We start from the raw sequence: 16,235 nt of genomic DNA, 5'->3' as shown, positions 1-16,235 counted from the left end.
AGGAGGACTGCTATTGTCATTTCCATTAAGGCACAGGTGGGCAGAACCCCACCCAAAATATATTCTATGTGTCTAAGCCAAGGGTTGTCTGTCTCCTCCTTGTCTCCATCATACTTTGTTAAAGGGATGCACGAGAAAGGCTGTAAAAGCCTTCCTATCTAGGGAGGGAGATTTAACCCATAATTCTGACAGCTTCCACCACCCTAGACCTAATATGGACAAAAAGACTTGAGCAGGGAAAGAATGACCTTTTTTAAGGTTTCTTGAAAATAAAAGTCAAGCTTGAATCCTGAACACTCACCACCCAACCCTACCAAATTCTTTCCCCAGGATAAGGTTGCTAGCTTATGCATGGAAATACCTTAATATTAGCTGCATCCGCGTGGTGCGCCGGCCGCAGCGCGCCTACCGCGGCAGCCATTGGAGGGTGAACCAACGGCAAAAGGAAGACCTTTCTCTCTGTCTCTCTCTCACTGTCCACTCTGCCTGTCAAAAAAAAGAAAAAAAATATTAGCTGCATCCAAAGTCTGGGCTGGGGAGACTGACAAAGCATCATGTCAGTGTGATGAGTACTACGAGGTGTGAGGTCTGATGAGGAAGATGACCCCATGAGAGTCATAATGGAAATAGTAGGAAATTGTATTCAACAATCCAGCTGAGTCCTTACGATGTGTCAGATACTATACCAGACATAGCAGTGAGCAAAACACAGGTCTTGCCTCAGTGGAGCTCCTGGTCTCATAAGTGAACAGTCTCATATGCCCAAAGTGTCTAGACACATACACAGGAAGTCCAATACTGACCTCAAACTACACAAAAATGAACTGATTCTCTGCTGCCACCAACATGCAATCACAGGTAGCAAAGGCGCTCCAACAGATGAATTCCATCTGTCCAGTTATTCAGGGCAGAATCATGGACATCATTACTGTTTTCTCTAACAGCCCACATCCACTCCATCAGTAAGTCCTGCTGTCTCTACCTTCAAAAATGCACCCAAAATATAACCAGTTCTCACCCCCTCTACTTATACCATTACTGCAGTAGCATAACTTGAGACCATGCCTCCAACAGTGTATCTTCAGCGAGGGTCATGGCTGCAGACAATACTAGATATAAACAGATAGATACATAGGTAGGTAGGTAGGCAGGGAGGCCGCCAGACAGCCATGTAAATAAATAAGATTACTACAGGAATGAGTATAAATGAAAGAAAGATCTAAAAACTGGGCTCAGGCCAGCGCCGTGGCTCAACAGGCTAATCCTCCGCCTTGCGGCGCCGGCACACCAGGTTCTAGTCCTGGTCGGGGCGCCGGATTCTGTCCCGGTTGCCCCTCTTCCAGGCCAGCTCTCTGCTATGGCCCGGGAAGGCAGTGGAGGATGGCCCAAGTGCTTGGGCCCTGCACCCCAGGGGAGACCAGGAGAAGCTCCTGGCTCCTGGCTTCGGATCAGCGCGGTGCGCCGGCCACGGCGGCCATTGGAGGGTGAACCAACGGCAAAGGAAGACCTTTCTCTCTGTCTCTCTTTCTCACTGTCCACTCTGCCTGTCCAAAATAAAAAAAAATTTTTTTTAATTAAAAAAAAATAAAAACTGGGCTCTGGGAGAACCCCACATTAAGAAACAGAAAAGTGAAGGAAGACCTAGCATGCCGAGGAGCTGAAAAGCAGCAGCCAGTGAAGCAGGAGGAAAGCTAGAAGCCTGTGATGTACCAGAAGTGTTTTCAAGATGAAAGTGAACAACTGCATGAAAAGTTGTCCGTCAGTCGAGATGAGGCTCATCAGCCTTGGCAGCATCAAGGTCATTCACGACATTCAGAAGTACACATTCAGGTGAGCAATGTGGGTGAAGACAGGACTAAAGTGGACTCAAGAGACAGTGGGAGGAGAACAATTGGTCATAGCAAGTGAAATCAACTCCTCCAGGGATTTTTGTTTAAAAACACATTTTTAATAGCACAAGAGGGGTTCATTTAAGTACTGAACACAAAAGTGTTAAAAGTTAGTGGAAAAGATTCTGTTGAGAGGAATAAGTGATGCAGGAGAGCAAGGGCAGAACTTCTGGAACAAGTGATGGCAGAGAAGAAAGAAGCGGGAGCTGGTCCACAGGGGGGGATCTAGGCTTTGGCTAAATGCAGACCCTTTTCTGTCGGTACAGAATACAGCATTGGTGAGCAAGGACTTTGTGCATCAGGAGGAAAGTTTTCTCCAGCAACTACACTACGGGCAACGACCCCGTGGGGTTTATGAAAATCTGGGAAGGGACAAGGACTCTAAGAGGCAAGGGCTATATGGCAACCAAAACCAAAAAAATGGAGGTAAATAGGAATTCTGGGAGTTACTGTGGAAACATCCTATTAGGGTCTAACAAGTTGGTGGTAGACTGAATGCCAGGTGAGCATGAAAAAGTTGAGATTGCCAATCATGTGCATGAAGCAAGAGCTCTTGGATATTGGAGCAGCAGGAAAGATCACAGAGAAAACTCTGTGTGGAACCTGAGCAAGACTGTGGGGCCGGAGTCATAGAAACGGGGTAGAGAGGAATCCTATGATCAATGAGGGACCAAGGAGACTTAGGGATGGGAAGAGAGAAATGGGAAGCAGAAGCAGGAAGACAGAGAGGATGCCCAGGGAACGTGGCATGGGCTTCTGTTTTGGCCACGTAACATCTCAGAAAGAAGCCCCTCTGTATCCTCACTCCAAGAGCTGGAGAAAAGGCAAGGCATGTGATGGCTTCTTTGTGAGGTGTTATCATGGACATGTGAACATTTGGTTCCTAAGAAAGTTCAAGATCACTCACCATCTCATCAACCCAGGCAGTAGTGGCAGACCTGCTTCCCCAGCTAGGACCCTGCATTTAGTAGAGCGTGTCCACTGCTAGGATACAAAGAGCCAGGGATGTGTCCCTTCTCTGAATGGGGGCTCCGTGCCTAACTGGCCCCTACCTGGGCCCCAAGGGCAGGCAGGCACAAGGTCCAGCCTTGCTGAGCCAAGACTCTCCAGGTGTTTTCCTAAAGCAAGCCAAAGATCAAAGGAGGTCTTGTGACAGGCACATCCTCTGCGTGGTGGAAGCTTGGCAGAAAGCCACAGGGCTAGGGGGCTACAGGGAGGTCCAGGATGAAGGGAATGGACTCAGATGTGTCACAGTGGCATCAGATGGAATCCACGGTTAGCGTGCACACATCCTGATTAGGGTGGAGTAGGTCCTTCCACGGTCTCCCACAGGCTCCTACTTCCCATAGGCCAGCATGGGCTCAGACTGTAGACCAAACTCCCACAACAGAGGGCTGTGGGCAGACAGATGAACTGAAATGAAGGCCACCAGGAATTTAAGTTCTCAGCAAAGTCAAGAGTAGGAGAAGGCAGGATCAGAGCCTATGATTCACATAGGAAGCACATGGAGGAAGCCTCACGCATGCCATCTCAAACCCTAGCAAAACCCCTTCACCTCCCCCAAGTTTCAAGAGAGGCCAAAATCAGAGGAAGCAAAGCCTAATGAAAGGCACAAGTCCAGAGGTGGACACATCGCTGCTAGCTTGGGCACTACATCATGCCTTGGTCAATAGGCCTGATATTTTCTAGAGCCCTTCCCTTGCTCTCCTCAAAACATGTCAGAATTGTCGGGTTGGATTTCATTCCACTGACTGCCAACAGTGGGAGGTGAGTGGCTTCTCCACAACTGTCCTGTCAAACATTGGGTCAGAGAGGACAGGGGCCACTTTACATATGTGCCTGCCCCCTGCAGCCCAGACAGAGAGGGCAAAGAACAGAGGATGAGCACAGGAATGAGCCGCATGGAGATGCTGCTTCCTGCAAAGAGTGGGAGGTGGCTGGGCTGCTGCTGCTTCACCAGCCGACCAAGGCCCAGTACTCCACTGAGACACTGGAGCCCAAGCCAGGCCAGGCCTGTCACAGAAGGAAGGATAAGATTGGTTCTCATGCCCACTGCAGGGAAAGAAAAGGAAGGAGGAGCACCTTGAGTTCAGGTGAAGATATAAGAAACAGGCACGGAGCTGGCATTACGAGGCACTTGTTAAGCCACTGCTTGAGACACCAGCACCCCATATGAGCACTGGTTTGAGTCCCAGCTGTGCCAGTTCTAATCCAGCTCCAGGCTAATAGTCCTGGGAAAGCAGCAGAGGATGGCCCAAGTGCTTGGGCCTCTAGCACCCACATGGGAGACCCAGAGTGCCAGGCTCCTGGCTGCAGCCTGGCCAAGCCCCAGCCGTTGTAGCCATTTGGGGAGTGAACCAGCAGATGGAAGATTGACATCTTTCTCTCTTTCTCTCTCTCTCTTTCTCCCTCCCTCTCTCTCTCTCTCTCTCTGCTTTTCAAATAACAAAACAAATCTTTGGGAAAAAAATTAAGCAGAATAAAAGCATTTAAGATGCCGGGGCACATGGGGGACATGGAGGACCTACCCTACCTGGTCAAAGTGGAAAGATAGAGAATCAACCAATCCCATCCCTAGAGAGGGCAAGGCGAGGACAGTGAATACTTGGGCTTGACGAGAGTATTGAAACAGGAAAGTCTGTGAACCAGCCAGAGAGAGATGTCTTGTTTCCAGGAGGAGGGGTGGGTGCTGCCAACTAGCCCCCTTTCCCGCCTCATCTCTCTCCTCAACCATAACTCCTCTCCATCCAAGGCCAGGCAAGTAGCATTCTAGGGGATTTCCAGAGAGAAATACTCTCAAGGTCAGGTCAGTTACAAAGGCCACAGGGCAGGGTCCTGGGCAGGCAGCCTGACCATGGGAACCCAAACAGTGGGAAGGGAAGCCACTGCTTGCGGTAAATAGTGCCGGCAGCTGGAATGTGTCAGGGAATGGGAGGAGCAAAAAGGGAGAGGCCTGAGCAGAACCACACACAGACACATGAACACAAGTGCTTGGCCACACAGGTGGTACAGAAAAAGACGCAAAGCCAACCATGCCACTCAGACACAAATTCAGAGTGTGCACAAACAGGTCTAAGTAACACAGCTACACAGACTCATGAACACTCTGAGGGAGAGAATCAAGCAGAGACAGGCACAAACACATGCACACGCTGACTGGCACACACATCTCACAGACCCAGTCACAATCGCACCCAAATCCATCCATCCTGCCCAGCCCCTTGCCTCCATATAGCCCCTAGGCCACCTCAGGTCAGGGCAGTCTTTCTCATCTCCAAACTCTGGCTTGTCATTTCTGACCCATGGCTTGTCCTTTAACAGCACAGTCTTAGATTCCTCTACAGATTCCTCCTTGGTCTCCAGAACTTGCCTGTGTGCCCTTAAAGAATTGTCAGGGTCAGGAAGTGAGTCCACCGTGCTCTTCAGCAACCCTGTCCCTCACCTACACACCCATCACCAGCAGAGCCCCAGATCACTGCTGCTCCAATCATGCAGGGTCCTGACCTCTAGACTGTGACACAGAAGACCAAGAGGAGGACAAGACAGACACACGTGGTCCAAGTTACCCTCAGGGACCATGAAGAACCAGGTCGTCTGTCCCTGGGAAGGAGCACCTGACATGGGGCATGACCTCATGTGAGGCTGTGAACCTCAACCCCACCCTGACCAACTCACCCCAAAACCCAGTTCCAGCCCCATTTCCGAAGATAAGTCTAAGTCCCAGTTCCTTCAAATGGGACTGGAACAACTCCACCTCAGAAAGGAAATGCTGGGCTGGCACTGTGGCACAGTAGGTTAAGCTGCCGCCTATGATGCTGGCATCCCCTATGAGCATAGGTTCAGGCCCCAGTCAGAGGGCACTACCTCTGACCCAGCTCTGCATATGCACCTGGGAAGGCAGCGGACCATGGCCCACGTTCTCGGGCCCTGCCACCTACAAGGGAGACTCAGATGGAGTTCAAAGCTCCTGACTTCAGCCTGGCTTACCCCTAGCCATTATGGCAATTTGGGTCGAATGGACCAATGGGTGACAGATCTCTCACTGTCTCTCCCTCTCTGTAGCTCTGTCCTTCAAATAAACCTTTTTTAAAGAAAATCCTAGGCCGGCGCCGTGACTTAATCCTCCGCCTTGTGGCACCGGCACACCAGGTTCTAGTCCCGGTTGGGGCGCCGGATTCTATCCCGGTTGCCCCTCTTCCAGGCCAGCTCTCTGCTATGGCCCGGGAGTGCAGTGGAGGATGGCCCAAGTCCTTGGGCCCTGCACCCGCATGGGAGACCAGGAGAAGCTCCTGGCTCCTGGCTTCAGATCGGCGCGATGCGCTGGCCGCAGCGGCCATTGGAGGGTGAACCAACAGCAAAAAGGAAGACCTTTTTCTCTCTCTCTCCCTATCCACTCTGCCTGTCAAAAAAAAAAAAAGAAAGAAAGAAAAGAAAGAAAAATCCTAGAGACTTTTTTTTTTAAAATGTATTACTATAAAGAGAGCAGGGGCTGGTGTTGTGGCGTAGCAGAGCAGGTAAAGCTGCTGCTGCTGCTGCCGTGCCGCATCCCAAATGGGTGCCGGTTTGAGCCCCGGCTGCTCCACTTCTGATCCAGCTCTCTGCTTTGGCCTGGGAAAGCAGCGGAGGATGACCCAAGTACTCCAGCCCCTGAACTCACAGGAGAGAACCAGAAGAAGCTCCTGGCTCCTGGCTTTGGCCCAGCCCAGCACCAGTCGTTGCAGCCATCTGGGGAGTAAACCAGCGGAAGGAGGATCTCTCTGTCTCTCCCCCTTTCCCTGTAACTCTCTTTCAAATAAATACATCTTTTGTAAACTATATAAAAAGAACAGATTTCATTCATTTCATAGGTACAATTCTAAGAAGATAACCAGATTTCTCTCCTTCCCTCAATGTTCCTTCCTTTTATTTTGGTAGTATTTTTATTTTTGCTAAAACATAATTTCAATCTACTCTACCAAGAATGCATTAATACAGTGGTTCACAACTGTGTATACTGTTTAAAAAAAAAAAAAAAGAAATATTGGTGGGTATTAACCAAAAATGTTTACATGGCCAAAAAAGTTTGATATAGAACACTGTGATGTTAGGCTCTCCACGGCCTAGCGGTCTACCTTCCTTAGTTGAAACATAACTACAAGAGTCACTCAAAGCCCACAAGCATGGGTGGTTAGTAGGAGGACGGCCAATAACCTCTCATCTACACCAGATAAATACCCGCATTATGCCCAAGCCTAAATCCTTCTATGTGTATCTTAGATGCTTAAAATTCCCCTCCAAAACAAGTTTAACTCCATGGCCAATCTTAATCCCGGTTCTAAATAAAAAAAAGGCGCTCACGTGGAGGGCACATGGACGATGGTGGCTATTCCATGAATTTTAACATGAGTTCTTCCAGGGGACCTCTTCCAGTAAAAAGAGGACCACCACCACGAAGTGGGGGTCCTCCTCCTAAAAGATCAGCCCCTTCAGGACCAGTTCGCAGCAGCAGTGGAATGGGAGGAAGAGCCCCTGTATCACGTGGAAGAGACAGTTACGGAGGCCCACCTCGGAGGGAACCCCTGCCCTCTCGCAGAGATGTTTATTTGTCCCCAAGAGATGATGGATACTCAACTAAAGACAGCTATTCAAGCAGAGATTACCCGAGTTCTCGTGATACAAGAGATTATGCACCACCACCAAGAGACTATACCTACCGTGATTATGGTCATTCCAGTTCACGTGATGACTATCCATCAAGAGGCTATAGTGATAGAGATGGATATGGTCGTGATCGGGACTATTCAGATCATCCAAGTGGAGGTTCCTACCGAGATTCCTATGAGAGTTATGGTAACTCACGTAGTGCTCCACCTACACGAGGGCCCCCGCCATCTTATGGTGGAAGCAGTCGCTATGATGATTACAGCAGCTCACGTGACGGATATGGTGGAAGTCGAGACAGTTACTCAAGCAGCCGAAGTGATCTCTACTCAAGTGGTCGCGATCGGGTTGGCAGACAAGAAAGAGGGCTTCCTCCTTCTATGGAAAGGGGGTACCCTCCTCCACGTGATTCCTACAGCAGTTCAAGCCGCGGAGCAAGGGGCAAGAAGTGGACTTGGAAAGAGATTGAACTCAGGGGCCCCAGAGCAGCCACGCTGTGCAGGCTTTGCCACACCCCTTCTCCTGCTTCAACCATCCCGTCTGCCTTCCCAGCTCAGCCCAGGCCAGGCCAGGCCCAGAGAGACAGGAGAGAGAGAGAGTCTCCTAGGGAATGCAAGAGGAGGCAGCAGGACTGCCCCAGTGAGAGGTCACCCTGGCCCTGGCCCTGACCCTGCTGTGCCCCCTTCTTCCTTGTAAATATGATTTATACCTAACTGAATAAAAAGCTGTTCTGGCCTCCCACCCAAGTACCTGGTCCTGTGTGTTTGCATCTGTGGGAAAGTTACGGTCGCTACAGGGTGGGATCACACCCAGCCAAAGGCATAGGCTGGCAAATTCTACACTTCAACTTATGCCAAGGGTTCCCTTCCTTCTCAGGGCCCACACACCTGGGAAGTGGAAGGGAGGCTGGTGGCCCTGCGGGATCCAGTCCTGCAGGGGACAGCAGACCCAGAGAGATCCTGCCGAGATCCCTGCCCTGGATCTGCACAGCACTCCCCTACTCCAGGGGTGAGCTCCAGATCTTTGCCCAGATCTATCAGGGGACTGCAGGAGAACCTCCAAGGACCTCCGAAAAGGTCCCCAAGGGTGAGGCTAGGGTCTGGGCCCACCTGGAACACAGGCAAACACAAGTCCCACCCCACCCTGGACACATTTCCAGCCCCAGGGATCCCCTCCCTACGAGCTAAGAGGACCCCCTTCCGCCCTGTTCCACGAGGCTTGGTCCCCCAGCCTCCCCTCTTTGTTTGATGGGGCCATGGTGCCCTTCTGCTCCCGGTCTGGGCCCCTGGGCTCCCTCAGCTGTCCACCAGTTGGAATAGCCTTCTCCCTTTCCTTTCTGTTTTCTTCTTCCTCCCCTGGCAGGGACCCAGGGTCCCGGGGACCCTTTAACCTCTTGAAGCCAAGAAATAAGTTTCGCGGGGTGGATTTTTAGAGTCCCAGGATTCTGCTCTCCAAGAAGACCCCAGCCGGGCTTCCACACCCGCCCCCCACCTCCCAAGCAGGCAGAGGGGAGGCCAGCGGATGAGGTCAGGCAATGTGGGAAAGAAGACAGATCCTGGAGGGGGTGGGGAAGGCGGGCAAGGAAGGCAGGGACTCGAAAAGCCAGACCTCGCCACCCCACCACCTCTTCCTTCCATAGGAGCCTGAGTGCCACAGCATTTATTGCTTATCATAAAATCATTAAAGTATGTGCTTGTTCGCTCCTCCAGAGGCTGAGGAAGACAGGGACTCCTCCCTACCTACCCCTGTGCAATAGGTGTGATCTTAGCCTATACATTCAGATGTGCAAGAAATAACATTTTGCAATGTTCTTTAAATGAACTTGATTCCTATTCCAAGCCCTTGCATCTGCCAAGAGCCATGCAGAGGTCATAGAAGGCTGGGGGGGGGGGGTCCTGCCTGTCCTGCACGCCATCATGCTCTGACCGCTACGGTCAGATCTATCTCTGCAGGGCCTCAACTTTCAAGCTCTCATCTCTGTGCCACATTTGAGACATGGGAATTCAGACATGAGACCCTCTGGGCTTGGACCCGGTCTCCCAAGACATCCCTATGTCCTGTCACCTGTTCCCTTATGGCCAGGGATCGGAGCCCAATGTCCATGCTGGCTGGACCTACACAGCAATCCCTCCATGGTCTTAAAGAATTCTCCCCTCCTCCGTAGTCTCTCCCTCTCCCCAGCCCCTCCCGGACACAATCCCTTCCCATGCTTAGACTTTTACAAAAGGCAGAAGGGCCTTTGACATCAGGATGCCTGTCCCTTCAGCCCTGCCAATGTGGATGGAACTGGAGGACAGCATGTCAAGTGAAATAAGCCAGGCACAGAAAAACAAATCTCAAATGTCCTCGCTCCCACGTGGAAGCTGGAAGAACAGGTCTCATAGAAGTAGAGGCTGGGAAGGGGCGAGGGAGCGGGGTAGAGAGGGTGGGTAACAGGCACGGGTTCCGTGCTCTGTAGCACATTAGAGTGAGCACAATTTACAACAACTTATTACACATTTCAAAACAATTAGAAGAGAGTTGCTGGAAGTTTCCCGGACATAAAGAAACAATAGAGGTTTGAGGAGCTGGAAATGCTAATTACCCTGATTTGACTGTGACACATTGTATATATGTATGGGATCATCACATAAATATGGACATGTCAATTAAAAGTGTTTTCATTTTTAAAATAAAGAAATATAACCTCAAAGCAAAATAAACCTGACCAAAAACTTTTGCTTGTGCTAAAGTAAAAGGAAAAACAAGCAGAACAGACAAAAGCTCCTGTTTCACGAGGTTTTCCTGCCGCAGCTGCGTGCCCGGTATTTGCCTCAAGCCCTGCCCTGAGTAGACCTGCAACGTGTTATTTCCATCAGAGAACAAATGGCCACTCTCACTGTAGCTTTCACCCTCAGCAATGTTCTCCTGTTCTTTCTTCTTTCTGCAAGATGCATAATTCAAACAGAAAAAACAAATAATACATATTTGTAGTTTTTTAGAGTTTCAAAAAGTACACAAAGGCTTATTCTGAACAATACCATTTCCAACAACTTTTACTTCTGAAACTATTTCTTCTAGGAGGTAGTGTCAAACACCTAAATACTTGTTTTAAGTCTCAGTTTCTTTCTGTATCTATTTTAAACATTGGCAACTCACTTCCTGCTACACAAAGAAGATTCATCTTTCTTACCAAACCTCTTCTCGTGCCACTCCATCCTCCAGACACAGGCTCACCACTAAGATCATGATCACTTATGGCTACGACTCTGCGAATGTTCATTGCAGAGCACAGCAGTGTACCATCCTTGCTTTCCCTTTGTCATTCTGCTTGTTCTTTTTCTTAAAGATTCCAGGGGCAGGCATTTAGCCCAGTGGTTTAAGACACTCAGGTCCGCCATCAGAGTACCTAGGCTCAATACCTGCGTTTCATACCTGGCTCTGTTCCTGATTCCAGCTTCTTGCTGATGCAAACCCTGGGAGGCAGTGGTGATGGCTCAAGTAATTGGGTTCCTGCCGCCCATGTGGAAGACCTGGATTGAGTTCCAGGCACAGCTTGGTCTAGCTCTGGCTATAAATGAGCTCTTTCTCTCTCTCCCTCTCTCTCACTTTATCCCTTCCTCCCTCCCTCTCCATCTCTCAAATAGCAAATAAATTTTTTAAAAAATTCTTTAAGGGATGGCCAGCATTGTGGCACATCAGTTTAAGCCACCACTTGAGATGCTGGCATCCCATATAAGAGTGCCATTTTGGGGGCCGGTGTTGTGTTGTAATGGGTAAAGCCACCACCTGCAGTGCCGGCATCCCACATGGCTGCCGGTTCAAGTTCCAGCTGCTCCACTTCCAATCCAGCTCCCTGCTAATGTGTTCAGAAAAGCAGTGGAAGATGGCCCAAGTCCTTGGGCCCCTGCACCCATGTGGGAGACCTGGAAGAAGCTCCTGGATCCTGGCTTCAGATTGGCCCAGTTCCAGTCCTTGTGGCCATTTGGTGAGAAAACTAATGACAAAAGATCTCTCTCTCTCTCTCTCTCTCTCTCTCTCTCTTTCTCGCTTTGCCTCTCTGTAATTCTGCCTTTCAAATAAATAAATCTTTAAAAAAAAAAAAAAAGAAAAAATACAGAAAAAAGAGTGCTGCTTCGAGTCCCAGCTACTTCACTTCTAATCCAGCTTCCTGCTAATGCATCTAGGAAGGCAGAAGAGGAAGGACCAATGCTTGGGTCCCTGTCATCCATGTGGGAGACCAGATAGAGTTCCTGGCTCTGGCTTCAGCCTGGCCCAGCCCTGGCTGTTGCTGGCATTAAGAAAGTGAACAAGCAGATGGAAGCTCTTTCCTCTCTCTCTCTCTCTCTCTTTCCTTCTCTCTCTCTCTCTTTCCTTCTCTCTCTCTCTCTCTCATTTTCACCCCATCTTTCAAATAAATAAATATATAAACCTTTGTTAAAATTCTTTAAGGTTCTAATTGTTCTTCTGTTTTTAAAAACACTTCTATCTTGACATTATCACAGCCCCTCAAATGTTTCAACATAGAAGGCTGGTTAAAGACTGAATGTTTAAAATGCATGATATAGCAGAAAAATAGGTGAATGTATTCATAATCTTATGGCAGAAAAGAATTTCTTAGGTAAGGCATAAAACCATAAAAGAGGGGCTGGCACTGTGGCACAGAAGGTTAAGCCACCGCCTGCAGTGCCAGCATCCCGCGTGGGCACCAGATGGAGTCCTGGCTGCTCCACTTCCCATCCAAGCCCCTGCTAACGTGCCTGAGAAAGCAACGGATGACAGCTCAAGTGCCTGGGCCCCTGAACCCACATGGGAGACCCAGAAGAAGCTCCTGGCTCCGGCCTGGCCTAGCCCTGGTCATTGCAGTCATCTGGGGAATGAACCAGAGAATGGAAGATCTCTTTCTCTCTCTCCTCTCTCTCTGTATCTCTGCCTTTCAAATAAATAAATAAATCTTAAAAAGAGAGAGAGAGGAGAGAAAGAGAATTAAAAAAAAAACCATAAAAGAGAAGTCATAAGGGGAAAAAATCAACACCATTAAACTCAATGACATGGGGAAGTCCAGAATAAAGGCTGCAAATTACCACAGGCTCTTCTCACTGCTCCGAGTCCAGCTGAAAGTGCAGAAGGGTAATGTCTGTGGAAGGCATATGCCCACACGGACCCAAACGGGAGAAGGGATACAGGTAACTTTCCCAAAGACTGCTCCTGAGGCAGGTAAATATTTCAGATAAAACGGATGCAAAGCCAAAAACAAAATTGTAAATGTGAAGCGTTTCCAACATCATGTTCATACATAAAGATACATATTTTTTCTGAATATTCTTAGTATACTGCTGTTCAACAGGAAACAATTAATGGCTTCTACTAGAAATTTTTAAAAAAGCAGAAATGCAAAAAAAAAAACAAAACAGTTATTTACAAATTTTACAAACTCATCATGCCCCAAACACACTCACTTCAGTCCTTGGAATCGTGGGTTTTCCTTTAAGATTGGAGAAGCAAATCACTTCATTACTTCATTGCTGTAGAACTGAGTTACCATTATCTTTTTTTTTTTTTTTTTAAGATTTGTTTATTTACTTGAAAGTCAGAGCTACACAAGGAGAGAAGAAAAGGCAGAGAGAGAGAGAGAGAGAGGCCTTCCATCCGCTGATTCACTCCCCAGATGGCCGCAACGGCTGGAGCTGCCCCAATCCGAAGCCAGGAGCCAGGAGCTTCTTCCAGGTCTCCCACACGGATGCAGGGGCCCAAGGACTTGGGTCATCTTCTACTGCTTTCCCAGGCCATAGCAGAGAGCTGGATCGGAAGTGGAGCAGCTGGGACTTGAACTGGTGCCCATAAGGAATGCCGGCACTGCATGCAGCAGCTTTACCCGCTATGCCACAGCACCAGCCCCTTACCATTATCTTCAAAAACAAATCATCCCCAGTGCCATCGAGGAAATGACTGACATGGTGTCTTTAAATTTCACCACCATCTGTTCCATAAAATGGTAACAGACACACACAGACTAATGAAATTGCAGGGCAGCTACTTCTTACTGTCAGTGTTACCTCCGAATCTGGTGCCTCCTGCTTGCCCAGGTTCATTCCTCCCTTGTTTTATTGTCTCTGACAGATGGGGCCAGCGCTGTGGCGTAACGGATAAAGCTGCCGCCTGCAGTGCCGGCATCCCATATAGGTGTCAGTTCGAGTCTCGGCTGCTCCACTTCCAATCCAGCTCTCTGCTATGGCCTGGGAAAGCAGTGGAAGATGGCCCAAATCCTTGGGCCCCTCCACCCACATGAGAGACCTGGAAGAAGCTCCTGGCTTCTGGCTTCAGATCAGAGCAGCTCCAGCCGTTGTGGCCAATTGGGGAGTGAACCAGCGGATGGAAGACCTCTCCTTCTCTCTTTGTATAACTCTTTTAAATAAATAAATAAATCTTAAAAAAAAAATTAGAGTCTGACAGTATAGGAAAGGATGGACAGGGCCAGTCAGTCCTCCTGGAACTGTAGCTAATAGAAAGGTCCTAACAACCTGAGTCACATGAACTTGAAACCAACTGCAAAGGAAGCAACCAGGTTTCTCAACGCCACCGCCCCTCCCACGGTGACAGGTAGGCCCTGCTGTGACCAGCCCCCGTTACATCCTTGAGTTATCAACTCCAGTCCTTAGGTGGACGCAATCACCAGTGACAGCCGGCTCCTTTAGATATTTTTATTTTTAAAAAAGTTTTCTGTGTGGTAGCACGGAGCTACAAGCCGGACACACTGACACGCTCGGCACGCTCAGCGTCTCCCACGATGCTGTGTGGTCCAGAGAAGTGACAGGGATGGAGTCTATAATTTGTTTTCCGTGAAAGCTCAAATTTCATTGGCTTCCTAGTTTTCATCATTTACCTGCGAAACACTTCTTCAGCTTCGGCTGGCCTCCTTTGTGAAGGCCTTCTTCTTTCCCACATCCAGGTGTCATTTCTCCTTGTGTTCAGGGGCAAAGCGATACCGTGTTTGTTAAAATTGCCAACACTCCCATCCTGTACCACTCGTCTTGACCCGTGAGTTGCCATTTTGGTGGATGCTGAAATTGCCACACCTCTGTTTCTAGCACCCACATTTGTAATTCTTCAAGTGGTACAAGCTCTGCAACTCCCCTACACAGAATGTCGGTTATGTTAAGAAGCTCAAAACCTCATTGTCGTCAGCACATCCCTTTCTCGGTTAGCAGCAAATTAAAACACCCCAGAAAGAGAAACGCTGCTTTCATATTCTTTAGGACTGTTGCTTTAGAACATGAGTTGGGATAATAACGGGTTTCAGCACAACATACAGAGTGTCACTGCAAGGTGGACAACTGGCAGCGTGATTAAAACCCCCACATCTCATTGCCTACATAGCTAAGTTCAAGTCTCGGCTCTGCTCTTGACTCTAGCTCTCTGCTCATGCAGACTCTGGAAGGCAGAAGATGAAGGCTCAAGTACTCGAGTCCCTGCCACCCAAGTGGGATACCCGGATTGAGTTCAGGGCTCCTGGCGTTAGCCTGGCCCAGCCCTGGCTGTTGCCGGCATTTGGGGAGGAAACAGATGCACGATCTCTATCTCTGTCCCTTTGTGTCTGTATTTAAAATTAAATGGAAAATAATTTTTATTGTTTAAAAAAAAAAAAAAAAAAACTAGTGTAACCAAAACGCACCTGTGAACCCCCAGCAGCCTGCACCACTACTCTCTCAAAACACTCTGCCTGCAATCCCGGAGCCGGGGCGTGAGGGCCGCACTGCCCAGCTCCGCTGCCAGGGGGCAGCAGCCGCACCGCGGGCCCCTGTTGTCCAAGGCAAACGGCAGGCCGGGAGTTGAATTTTCTGTTCCCATTAACTTGTTGTTCTCGTTTTTATTATTTGTCCTCAAATGTGCCAGTTACCACAGGGCGAACGCCCTTTCCGCCCGTGGCAGGTTAAAGTCCTTCATCCCCTGGGCATCGCGCCCCGCGCAAGGCCAGGCTCTCAACCCCCTTGGGAAATGGAACCCTTTTCCCGGGGATGACCCCGTAATCTGGCTTCGGGAATCGGCTGGGGGCGAGTTATTTACGCTGTGAGCCAAGGGGCTATGCACTGCCTCAGGCTCTGAGCCCTTCCCCGTCTCCTGGCTCCGCACCCAAAGTAAACGCAATGGCCGGGGAGGGGGTGGGGGCGCTAAATGCCTCGTGTTCTCGGACAGCCCGCCGGTCTCGGCCGCACCCGCTGACTGCCCACGGGGCTCAGGGGTCTGAATGGCGGGGATCTGGCGGGAGGCCGCTGTCCCAAGCCCGGCGTAACGGCTGCGCCAGGTCATCGGGAGCCCACGTTGGCCCGATCCTCGGAGGCGCGGGCACCACCCGCAGGGCCAGCGGGAACGCGCAAGCCTGCGGTCCGGCGGGAGCAGGGAGCCGGGAGAGCGCCAAAGGCTGGGCGAGGGCCGGGGACTTGGGACGCCAAGGCAGCTTCTGAGGCAGGCGTCCGCCCTCCCACCCCGCCTCCGCCGGAGCCTCGCTTGGCTCGGGGCGCCCCCTCCAGGCCTGGGCGAGCGCGCGTCAGGAGCACACGCGCGCCTCCTGCACAGTCCCGCAGACCCAGCTCTGGACACGCATTCGCCCGTTCAACACACGCTAAGCATCCAGGGTGCGTCCTCTCCCTAGTCATTCCCCCGCACTCTCCCACTGCCCCCACAGACTGGGGAGGCTTCCCAGGCCTAGCCCCAGGGGGTGAGGCGCCC

The 16,235-nt window shown here is 50.1% G+C and overlaps 2 protein-coding genes and 1 pseudogene across 2 annotated transcripts in view; 1 reads left to right on the top strand and 2 right to left on the bottom strand.

Annotated features, from left to right (window-relative positions):
- The window catches only part of LOC133771722 (olfactory receptor 13C7-like), a 29,616-nt gene extending 29,118 nt beyond the window's left edge, over positions 1-498 (bottom strand). The window contains exon 1 of the mRNA XM_062207966.1: positions 362-498. Coding sequence (XP_062063950.1) covers positions 362-378 — 17 coding nt within the window. The 5' untranslated portion in view covers positions 379-498. The remainder of the gene's footprint in view (positions 1-361) is intronic.
- LOC133771721 (olfactory receptor 13C7-like) overlaps positions 1-16,235 on the bottom strand; it is a 111,859-nt pseudogene that overhangs the window by 62,032 nt on the left and 33,592 nt on the right.
- LOC133770961 (RNA-binding motif protein, X chromosome-like) lies at positions 1,769-15,970 on the top strand. Its single transcript, XM_062206735.1, has 3 exons — positions 1,769-1,830; positions 7,219-7,970; positions 15,702-15,970. Exons 1-3 carry the CDS (start codon positions 1,769-1,771, stop codon positions 15,968-15,970), a joined length of 1,083 nt encoding a protein of 360 aa, XP_062062719.1.

The sequence above is a fragment of the Lepus europaeus genome, chromosome 12, assembly GCF_033115175.1.
Source record: "Lepus europaeus isolate LE1 chromosome 12, mLepTim1.pri, whole genome shotgun sequence".
Lineage (NCBI taxonomy): Eukaryota > Metazoa > Chordata > Mammalia > Lagomorpha > Leporidae > Lepus > Lepus europaeus.
The sequence above is the reverse complement of the archived record's forward strand: the minus strand, read 5'-3'. Positions and strand labels throughout refer to the sequence as shown.